We start from the raw sequence: 12329 nt of genomic DNA on the forward strand, positions 1-12329 counted from the left end.
GGTTAAATCTACATGACACTGAGTTAGATAAATCCTTCTTAATTAGGCAATGAAAGAAAAAATATATGAATTGGACTTCATTAAAATTAAAAACTTTTGTGCTTTAAAGGATACCCTCAAGAAAGTGAAAAGACAAGCCAAAAGAATGGGAGAAAATATTTGCAAGTTATTTATCTGATAAGAAACTTATATCCAGAAGAATATATAAAGAATTCTTGAGAGGGCAGACAGCAGAAGCAAGAAGAACTACAATCCTGCAGCCTGTGGAACAAAAACCACATTCACAGAAAGACAGACAAGATGAAAAGGCAGAGGACAATGTAACAGATGAAGGAACAAGATAAAACCAGAAAAACAACTAAATGAGTGGAGATAGGGAACTTTCCAGAAAAAGAATTCAGAATAATGATAGAGAAGATGATCCAGGATCTCGGAAAAAGAATGCAGGCAAAGATCGAGAAGATGCAAGAAATGTTTAACAAAGACCTAGAAGAGTTAAAGAACAAACAAACAGAGATGAACAATACAATAACTGAAATGACAACTACACTAAAAGGAATCAATAGCAGAATAACTGAGGCAGAACAGATAAGTGACCTGGAAGACAGAATGGTGGAATTCACTGCTGCGGAACAGATTAAAGAAAAAAGGATGAAAAGAAATAAAGACAGGCTGAGAGACCTCTGGGACAACATTAAACACAACAACATTCGCATTATAGGGGTCTCAGAAGGAGAAGAGAGAGAGAAAGAAAAAGAGAAAATATTTGAACAGATTATAGTCGAAAATTTCCCTAACATGGGAAACAAAAGAGCCACCCAAGTCCAGGAAGTGCAGCGAGTCCCACATAAGATAAACCCAAGGAGAAACACGCCGAGACACACAGTAATCAAACTGGCAAAAATTAAAGACAAAGAAAATTTATTGAAAGCAGCAAGGGAAAAATGACAAATAACATACAAGGGAACTCCCATAAGATTAACAGCTGATTTCTCAGCAGAAACTCTACAAGCCAGAAGGGAGTGGCATGATACACTAAAAGTGGTGAAAGGGAAGAACCTACAACCAAGATTACTCTACCCGGCAAGAATCTCAATCAGATTCGATGAAAAATCAAAAGCTTTACAGACAAGCAAAAGCTAAGAGAATTCAGCACCACCAAACCAGCTCTACAACAAATGCTAAAGGAACTTCTCTAAGTGGGAAACACAAGAGAAGAAAAGGACATACAAAAACAAACCCAGGGGCTTCCCTGGTGGCGCAGTGGTTGAGAGTCCGCCTGCCGATGCAGGGGACATGGGTTCGTGCCCCAGTGTGGGAAGATCCCACATGCTGTGGTGCGGATGGACCTGTGAGCCATGGCCGCTGAGCCTGCAAGTCCGGAGCCTGTGCTCCACAACGGGAGAGGCCACAACAGTGAAAGGCCCGCATACCACACAAAAAAAAAAAAAAACCCAAAACAATTAAGAAAATGGTCATAGGAACACACATATCGATAATTACTTTAAATATGAATGGATTAACTGCTCCAAGCAAAAGACACAGGCTTGCTGAATGGATACAAAAACAACACCCATATATATATACTGTCTACAAGAGACCCATTTCAGACCTAGGGACACACACAGACTGAAAGTGAGGGGATGGAAAAAGATATTCCATGCAAATGGAAATCAAAAGAAAGCTGGAGTAGCAATACTCATATCAGATAAAATAGATATTAAGATAAAGAATGTTACAAGAGACAAGGAAGGACACTATAATGACCAAGGGATCAATCCAAAAAGAAGAAATAACAATTATAAATATATATGCACCCAACATAGGCGCACCTCAATATACAAGGCAACTGCTAACAGCTATAAAAGAGGAAATCGACACTAACACAATAATAGTGGGAGAGTTTAATACCTCACTTACACCAATGGACAGATCATCCAAAATGAAAATAAATAAGGAAACAGAAGCTATAAATGACACAATAGACCAGATAGATTTAATTGGCATTTATAGGACATTCCATCCAAAAACAGCAGATTACACTTTCTTCTCAAGTGTGCACAGAACATTCTCCAAGATAGATCACATCCTGGGTCACAAATCAAGCCTCAATAAATTTAAGAAAACTGAAATCATATCAAGCATCTTTTCTGACCACAGCGCTATGAAATTAGAAATCGATTACAGGGGAAATTACATAGAAAACACAAACACATGGAGGCTAAACAATACATTACAAAATAAACAAGAGATCACTGAAGAAATCAAATAGCAAATCAAAAAATACCTAGAGACAAATGAGAATGAAAACACGACAATCCAAAATCTGTGGGATGCAGCAAAAGCAGTTCTAAGAGGGAAGTTTATAGCTATACAAGCCTACCACAAGAAACAAGAAGAATATCAAATAAACAATCTAACCTTAAACATAAAGGAACTAGAGAAAGAAGAACAAACAAAACCAAAAGTTAGCAGAAGGAAAGAAATGATAAAGATCAGAGCAGAAATAAATGAAATAGAAACAAAGAAAACAATAGCAAAGATCAATAAAACTAAAAGATAGTTCTTTGAGAAGATAAACAAAATTAATAAACCATTAGGCAGACTCATCAAGAAAAAGAGGGAAAAGACTCAAATCAATAAAATTAGAACTGAAAAGGGACAAGTTAAAATACACACCACAGAAATACAAAGCATCCTAAGAGACTACTGCAAGCAACTCTATGCCAATAAAATGGACAACCCGGAAGAAATGGACAAATTCTTAGAAAGGTAAAACCTTCCAAGACTCAACCAGGAAGAAACAGAAAATATGAACAGACAAATCACAAGTAATGAAATTGAAACTGTGATTAAAAATCTTCCAACAAACAAAAGTCCTGGACCAGATGGCTTCACAGGTGAATTCTATCAAACATTTAGAGAAGAGCTAACACCTATCATTCTCAAGCTCTTCCAGAATACAGCAAAGGGAGGAACACTCACAAACTCATTCTTCGAGGCCACCATCACCCTAATAACAAAACCAGACAAAGATGTCACATAGAAAGAAAACTACAGGCCAATATCACTCATGAACATACATGCAAAAATCCTCAACAAAATACTAGCAAACAGAATCCAACAGCACATTAAAAGGATCATGCACCATGATCAAGTGGGGTTTATCCCAAGAATGCAAGGATTCTTCAGTATATTCAAATGAATCGATGTGATACACCATACTAACAAACTGAAGAATAAAAACCATATGATGATCTCACTAGATGCAGAAAAAGCTTTTGACAAAATTCAACACCCATTTGTGATAAAAAGCCTCCAGAAAGTGGGCATAGAGGGAAACTACCTCCACATATTAAAGCCCATATACAACAAACCCACAGCAAACATTATTCTCAATGGTGAAAAAGTGAAAGCATTTCCTCTAAGATCAGGAACAAGACAAGGATGTCCACTCTCACCACTATTACAAAACATAGTTTTGGAAGTCCTAGCCACAGCAATCAGAGAAGAAAAAGAAATAAAAGGAATACAAATTGGAAAAGAAGAGGTAAAACTGTCACTGTTTGCAGATGACATGATACTATACATAGAGAATCCTAAAAATGCCACCAGAAAACTACTAGAGCTAATCAATGAATTTGGTAAAGCTGCAGGACACAAAATTAATGCACAGAAATCTCTTGCATTCCTATACACTAATGATGAAAAATCTGAAAGAGAAATTAAGGAAACACTCCAATTTACCACTGCAACAAAAAGAATAAAATACCTAGGAATAAACCTACCTAGGGAGACAAAAGACCTGTATGCAGAAAACTATAAGACACTGATGAAAGAAATTAAAGATGTTACCAACAGATAGAGAGATATACCATGTTCTTGAATTGGAAGAATCAATATTGTGAAAATGACTATACTACCCAAAACAATCTACAGATTCAATGCAATCCCTATCAAATTACCAATGGAATTTTTTATGGAACTAGAACAAAAAATCTTAAAATGTGTTTGGAGACACAAAGGACACCAAATAGCCAAAGCAGTCTTCAGGGTAAAAAACGGAGCTGGAGGAATCAGACTCCCAGACTTCACACTATACTACAAAGCTACAGTAATCAAGACAGTATGGTACTGGCACAAAAACAGAAACATAGATCAATGGAACAGGATAGAACGCCCAGAGATAAACCCACGCACCTATGGTCAACTAATCTATGACAAAGGAGGCAAGGTTATACAATGGATAAAAGACAGCCTCTTCAATAAGTGGTGCTGGGAAAACTGGACAGCTACATGTAAAAGAATGAAATTAGAACACTCCCTAACACCATACACAAAAATAATCTCAGGAGAGGACTGGGGTTGGCGGCATGAACACAGCCTGCAGGGGTTTAGTGCACCATGGCTAGCCGGGAGGGAGTCTGGGGAAAACTCTGGACCTGCCGAAGAGGCAAGAGACTTTTTCTTCCCTCTCTGTTTCCTGGTGCGCGACGAGAGGGGATTAAGAGTGCTGCTTAAAGGAGCCCCAGAGAAGAGCGCGAGCCGCAGCTAAAAGCACGAACCCCAGAGACGACCATGAGACACTAAGGTTGCTTCTGCCGCCACCAAGAAGCCTGTGTGCGAGCGCAGGTCACTATCCACACCCCCTTTCTGGGGAGCCTGTGCAGACCACCACTGCCAGTGTCCCGGAATCCAGGGACAACTTCCCCGGGAGAACGCATGGCGCGCCTCAGGCTGGTGCAACATCACGCCAGTCTCTGCCACCGCAGGCTCGCCCCACACTCCGTGCCCCTCCCTCCCCCCGGCCTGACTGAATCAGAGTCCCCGAAGCAGCTGCTCTTTTAACCCCGTCCTGTCTGAGTGAAGAACAGACGCCCTCCAGCGACCTAAACGCAGACGCGGGGCCAAATCCAAAGCTGAGACCCTGGGAGCTGTGAGAACAAAGAAGAGAAAAGAAATCTCTCCCAGCGGCCTCAAAAGCAGCGGATTAAAGCTCCACAATCAACTTGATGTACCCTGCATCTGTGGAATACATGAACAGACAACGAATCATCCCAAATTGAGGGGATGGACTTTGAGAGCATGATTTATGATTTTCTCCCCTTTTCCTCTTTTTGAGAGTGTGTATGTGTATGCTTCTGTGTGAGATTTTGTCTATATAGCTTTGCTTTCACCATTTGTCCTAGGGTTCAATCCGTCCGTTTTCTTTTTTTTAATTTTTTTACTTAATAATTATTTTTTATTTAAATAACTTTATTTTATTTTACTTTATCTTCTTTCATTCTTTCTTTCTTTCCTTCCTTCCCTCCTTTAGACAACGAATCATCCCAAATTGAGGAGGTGGACTTTGAGAGCAAGATTTATGATTTTTTCCCCTTTTCCTCTTTTTGAGAGTGTGTATGTGCATGCTTCTGTGTGAGATTTTGTCTGTATAGCTTTGCTTCCACCATTTGTCCTAGGGTTCTATCTGTCCCTTCTTTTTTAAATTTTTTTCTTCATAATTATTTTTTATTTTAATAACTTTATTATATTTTATCTCACTTTATTTTGTTTTACTTTATCTTCTGTCTTTCTTTCTTTTTTCCTTCCTTCCCTCCTTCCTTCCTTCCTTCCTCCCTCCCTCCCTACCTCCCTCCCTCCTTCCTTTCTTTCTTTCTTTCTTTCTACTTCTACTAATTCTTTCTTTCTACTTTTTCTCCCTTTTATTCTGAGCCGTGTGGATGAAAGGCTCTTGCTGCTGCAGCCAGGAGTCAGTGCTGTGCCTCTTAGGTGGGAGAAACAACTTCAGGACACTGGTCCACAAGAGACCTCCCAGCTCCACATAATATCAAACGGCAAAAATCTCCCAGAGATCTCCATCTCAACACCAGCACCCAGCTTCACTCAACGACCAGCAAGCTACAGTGCTGGACACCCTATGCCAAACAACTAGCAAGACAGGAACACAACCACACCCATTAGCAGAGAGGCTGCCTAAAATCATAATAAGTCCACAGACACCCCAAAACACACCACCAGACGTGGAGCTACCAACCAGAAAGACAAGATCCAGCCTCATCCACCAGAACACAGGCACTAGTCCCCTCCACCAGGAAGCCTACACAACATACTGAACCAACCTTAGCCACTGGGGACAGACACCAAAAACAACGGGAACTACAAACCTGCAGCCTGCAAAAAGGAGACCCCAAACACAGTAAGATAAGCAAAATGAGAAGACAGAAAAACACAGCAGATGAAGGAGCAAGATAAAAACCCACCAGCCCTAACAAATGAAGAGGAAATAGGCAGTCTACCTGAAAAAGAATTCAGAATAAAGAGAGTAAAGATGATCCAAAATCTTGGAAACAGAATAGAGAAAACGCAAGAAACATTTAACAAGGACCTACAAGAACTAAAGATGAAACAAGCAACAATGAACAACACAATAATTGAAATTAAAAATACTCTAGATGGGATCAATAGCAGAATAACTGAGGCAGAAGAACGGATAAGTGACCTGGAAGATAAAATAGTGGAAATAACTACTGCAGAGCAGAATAAAGAAAAAAGAATGAAAAGAACTGAGGACAGTCTCAGAGACCTCTGGGACAACATCAAACGCACCAACATTCCAATTATAGGGATTCCAGAAGAAGAAGAGAAAAAGAAAGGGACTGAGAAAATATTTGAAGAGATTATAGTTGAAAACTTCCCTAATATGGGAAAAGAAATAGTTAATCAAGTCCAGGAAGCACAGAGAGTCCCATACAAGATAAATCAAAGGAGAAATACGCCAAGACACATATTAATCAAACTGTCAAAAATTAAATACAAAGAAAACATATTAAAATCAGCAAGGGAGGGCTTCCCTGGTGGCACAGTGGATGAGAGTCCGCCTGCCAATGGAGGGGACACAGGTTCGTGCCCCGGTCTGGGAAGATCCCACATGATGCGGAGCGGCTGGGCCCGTGAGCCACGGCTGCTGAGCCTGCGCATCCATAGCCTGTGCTCCACAACAGGAGAGGCCACAACAGTGAGAGGCCCACGTACCGCAAAAAAAAAAAAAGTAATGAAGCAGTGATACATACTACAACATGAATGGATCTTGTAAACAGTAGTGGTAAGTAGAAAAAGCCTATCACAAAAGTCCAGACATCACATGATTCCACTTGCATGAACTGTCCAGAAGAGACAAATCCATACAGACAGAAAGTAGAACAGCAGTTGCCTAGGCCTTGGGAGTCTGCAGTGAAATGTGTCCAGTGACTGCTAAGGAGTGCAGGGTTTCTTCTGGGTGTGATGAAAATGTCTAAAATTGATTGTGATAATGGTTACACAGCTTGGTGAACACACTTAACCATTCACTGCACACTTTAAATGAATGAATCATATGATATGGGGATTATAAATCAATAAAGCTGTTAAAGAAAGATCATACTACAAAGTTTTTGTTTTCTTGTTATTTATAATTTACAATAATTACTGTTACTTATAATTAACAATTTCTTGTTATTATAATTTACGTAGGCATTTCTGTCGACATCATACATACACATATATTCTTTTATATGTATAAGATATTCCAAAAAACATGAAAAAATCATAGAGCCAAATTTATGTAATAACACAATTGATACTTCAAGAGGCTGATTTAAACTGAATGTTGGGGACTTCCCTGGTGGCGCAGTGGTTAAGACTGCAAGCTCCCAATGTAGGGGGCGTGGTTCAATCCCTGGCCAGAGATTAGATCCCACATGCATGACGCAACTAAGAGTTTGCACGCCACAACTAAGGAACCAGCAAGCCGCAACTAAAGAGCCCACAAACCGCAACTAAGGAGGCTGACTGCCACAACTAAGGATCCCACATGCCGCAACTAAGAAGCCCACCTGCCACAACTATGAGCCAGCGCAATCAAATAAACAAATAAAAAAAAATAAAGTAAAATAAAATGAATGTTGCAATAAGAAAAAAAATTAAAAAGTACATATTCACTGCATACATATGCTCTCTCTCACTGAAACATGAGAGTAGAGGATATGAAAGCTTTCTAAAACTAATTTACCCATAAATACTTTAAGTTCCCTTTAAAAGCTATGTTTAAGGGAAAAAATGAGTCACTAAATATATTTAAAACACCTTTTCTCTGAAAGTTCCAAAAGCTGTGTAGTTGAACTGCCCCACTTTCAAGATACATATAAGTAAATAGAATGGACACATTACTATCTCAAAGAATTATAAATAATAAAGTTATAACATGCGTGAAAAAGAGATTAATCTCATGAGAATACTTTATTTTTTAAAGGGAACCCTCTTGCACTGTTGGTGGGAATGTAAATGGATACAGCCACTATGGAGAACAGTATGGAGGTTCCTTAAAAAACTAAAAATAGAATTACCATAAGACTCAGCAATCCCACTACTGGGCATATACCCTGAGAAAACCATATTTAAAAAAGAGACATGTCCCACAATGTTCACTGCAGCACTATTTACAATAGTCAGGACATGGAAGCAACCTAAGTGTCCATTGACAGAGGAATGGATAAAGCAGATGTGGCACATACATACAGTGGAATATTACTCAGCCATAAAAAGAAACAAGATTGAGTTATTTGTAATGAGGTAAATGGACCTAGAGTCTGTCATACAGAGTGAAGTAAGTCAGAAAAAGAAAAACAAATACCGTATGCTAACACATATATATGGAATCTAAAAAAAACAAAAAACTGGTTCTGAAGAACCTAGGGGCAGGACAGAAATAAAGACGCAGACGTAGAGAATGGACTTGAGGACACAAGGAGGGGGAAGGGTAAACTGGGACGAAGTGAGAGACTAGCACTGACATATATACACTACCAAATGTAAAATAGATAGCTAGTGGGAAGCAGCCGCATAGCACAGGGAGATCAGCTCAGTACGTTGTGACCACCTAGATGGGTGGGATAGGGAGGGTGGGAGGGAGGCATAAGAGGGAGGGGATATGGGGGTATATGTATACATACAGCTGATTCACTTTGTTATACAGCAGAAACTAACACAACATTGTAAAGCAATTACACTCCAATAAAGATGTTTTTAAAAAACTATATATTTAAATATATATATTTAAAGGGTGGATCTGGATATGTTTTTCTCTTATTTATTTATTTATTTATTTATGGCTGCACTTGGTCCTCGTTGCTGTGCACAGGCTTTCTCTAGTTACAGCGGACTACTCTTCGTTGTGGTGCACGGGCTTCTTATCGCAGTGTCTTCTCTTGTTGCAGAGTACAGGCTACAGGTGTGTGGGTTTGGTGGTTGTGGCACATGGGCTCAGTAGCTGTGGCTTGCAGGCTCTAGAGCGCAGGCTCAGTAGTTGTGGCGCATGGGCTTAGCTGCTCTGCAGCATGTGGGATCTTCCCACACCAGGGCTCGAACCTGTGTCACCTGGTAGGCAGATTCTTAACCACTGCGCCACCAGGGAAGTCCCAAGAATACTTTTTTATGTTGGAGACAAACGATAAGCTCAATGCCAACAGAGTACAATTATTCTAGGAAGCTTCAAATCTAAAATGGTTATTAAGGAAAAATTATAAAGAAAAAAATAATACGAGCAATAAAACTTTCCAAAGAAAACTGTGTATTTTGTGTGAAGCATTCAAATATCACAAATATCTTTTCAAAACACTCTCTTCTTTCTGCAGGTATTGCCTGGCTACATAGGGGCCACAAGCAAGTAGGATATTATGAGAACAAAAGTAAAAAATGAATAAAAGGTAACCTCAGAAGAAGAATAGGCTGAAATATCTTCAAAAAATGGATGCTTGTAACAGGCACACCAATGTCATAATGAAGTAAAAAAGCTTCCATAAATAATACATATACATTATATAATGTAATCCTATAATATTTTGAAACATTACAGATATTACTGCCATACATAACTGTCTTATTTATAAACTGATTAACAGATTACAAGAATGCTGAGATTGATATTATATGGAAACACACAGGTTAGAAAAACTTGCCTAGAAAGTTTCCAAGAGTAACTCTCAGGTGCAAAAGAAACAGGAATCAGGAAATGTAAGGCTAAAGAAAGATCTTCAGAAAAATAAAACTGAAAGTGTTACACATAAATTTCTTTTTTTTTTAACATCTTTATTGGAGTATAATTGCTTACAATGGTGTGTTAGTTTCTGCTTTATAACAAAGTGAATCAGCTATACGCATACATATATCTCCATAGCTCCTCCCTCTTGCATCTCCCTCCCACCCTCCCTATCCCACCCCTCTAGGTGGTCACAAAGCACGGAGCTGATCTCCCTGTGCTATGTGGCTGCTTCCCACTAGGTATCTATTTTACGTTTGGTAGTGTATATATGTCCATGCCACTCTCTCACTTCGTTCGTCCCAACTTACCCTTCCCCCTCCCCGTGTCCTCAAGTCCATAAATTTCTGTTTGAGAATGCAAAGATAAAATTCATAAGACAAAATGGCTTATGTTAAAAAGAATTGGGTTCTTATTCCACTGAGGCCCCAAGGGGTGAGTGGACAGCTTTCTTAACTTCTTAGAGTCTCTATTTCTTCACCTCTAAAACAGTCAGGAAAAAGTAACATGCACAATTGCTGTAAAGATTAAGTTAGGCTGTGCAAGGAAGTTTCTCCCTAACACAGAACCTGTCAGGAGTGTTTACAGGGCCATACTTTCAGGAAGCAAAAGAAAGAAAAAAGAACTTCAAGTGATTTCCTTGTTAAGATTTACTTACTGCAGCACTCTTTCCTGGAAAGTTGAAAAAGGCATCCGGACCATACTTCTGTGGTATGTGCTTTAACACAGACAGCAACTTTCCAGCATGTGGAGGCTATGAAAATAATCAACAATTCATTAACCACATTATTCACCATAAAACAAAAATACCTACTTTTAGTACAGACATACTTTAATATATCCCCTAATAACTAAATAATTCTGTAAGCTAAAAAGCATATAAAATAACCTCCTTAAAAGAAGGTTATTTTCAACTACCTTAAAGAAATGAACAATGCACTCTATGCCATTTTTTTTATGAGGCGTTGGATAAATATGAGCCAACAGCATTTGACACATAACTCTTCACACTACAGCAAAAACGACCTTTTAAAATTACAAACTACATCAACCCACCACCCATCCCTTTTTAAAGCACTTTTTAATTTCACCAGAAAATAATGCTTACCAAGTCCCACTGTTAAAGGCACTTTAAAAACAATAAAATATTTTAGCCTCATAACCACACTAGGGGTTATTTTCACTCCATTTTGCAAAGGAGGAATCTGAGTCAGAGGAACATGTCCAAGGTCATACAGGTAGTAAGTGACAAGGATAGGATAAGAATTCAGTCTGACTCCAGAGTCCATGCTTTTCATTACTACACTTTCACTGTTACATTATTCTATCTCTCCTATAGCTTCCCACTGTCTTTAAAATAAAGACCAAAATCCCTAACATGGCCCACAAGATAGTTTACATACCTCCTTAACCTCTTTTGCCTCTCTCTGCACTCTATCCACAATGCCTTCTCTGTCTTCTTCCCATAATAGGGCCTGAGCACAAGCTATTCCTTCTGCTTAAAATGTTCTCACTAGGCCTATTCCCCCCTCCCCAGCCTCCTCCACCTTAACTAAATAAATCTTACCCATCCATTGAAGTTCATCTTAATGATCACTTCTCAGGGCAGTCTTCCCTGACCTCTGAGAATGGATCAAATCTCCCTATCACATTTCATTCTACAAAATATCTCTACTATACAGCATGTATAAAAGTTGTAACATTACAATTATTCGATTAATGCCTCTTTGACCCACAAGTCTCCTCTAATACATTAAACAACCAAGAGCTAAAATGAAAAGGCACGTTTACATTTAGGAAAAGCAAAGGACAATCAGATATACCTTATCATTTCAATCAGTTTAGAAAGTGTAGTACATTCCTCTTAAAAGTTAAAAGTTCAAAACAGTGTCAAACTACAAGTGAAATCATTGGCTTGCCTTCATCTTATCTGGTAGCTGCTCTAAATTATCATTAATAACTATCTAAAAGAGTTTGGCAACCTTTTACCTAAATGTTAAGTGGAAAGCTTCATTCGTAAGTGATCAAGAAACTTTCAATTAACCACACTGTTCAATTATAAAAGTGTAATAACAAGTTATTACAATCACAATGATTTTTTAAAATAAATTCTAAAATGAAATCATCAAAAATAATATGCAGTCAAAAATAAAAATATAACTTTGTAGCATTTCTAGAGAAATCAATCCTCAAAATTTCCTTTTCTATAAACCAATCAAAAAGCATACATTAAGACAAGCACTTAATCCACAGA

At 38.6% G+C, this 12329-nt stretch overlaps 1 protein-coding gene across 2 annotated transcripts in view; it reads right to left on the bottom strand.

The window, feature by feature from the left end:
* The window catches only part of LRBA (LPS responsive beige-like anchor protein), a 733083-nt gene that overhangs the window by 632902 nt on the left and 87852 nt on the right, over positions 1-12329 (bottom strand). For both annotated transcript variants that reach the window (XM_060012133.1, XM_060012132.1), the window contains exon 5: positions 10734-10829. In XM_060012133.1, coding sequence (XP_059868116.1) covers positions 10734-10829 — 96 coding nt within the window. The remainder of the gene's footprint in view (positions 1-10733; positions 10830-12329) is intronic.

The sequence above is a fragment of the Delphinus delphis genome, chromosome 5 (genome assembly GCF_949987515.2).
Source record: "Delphinus delphis chromosome 5, mDelDel1.2, whole genome shotgun sequence".
Lineage (NCBI taxonomy): Eukaryota > Metazoa > Chordata > Mammalia > Artiodactyla > Delphinidae > Delphinus > Delphinus delphis.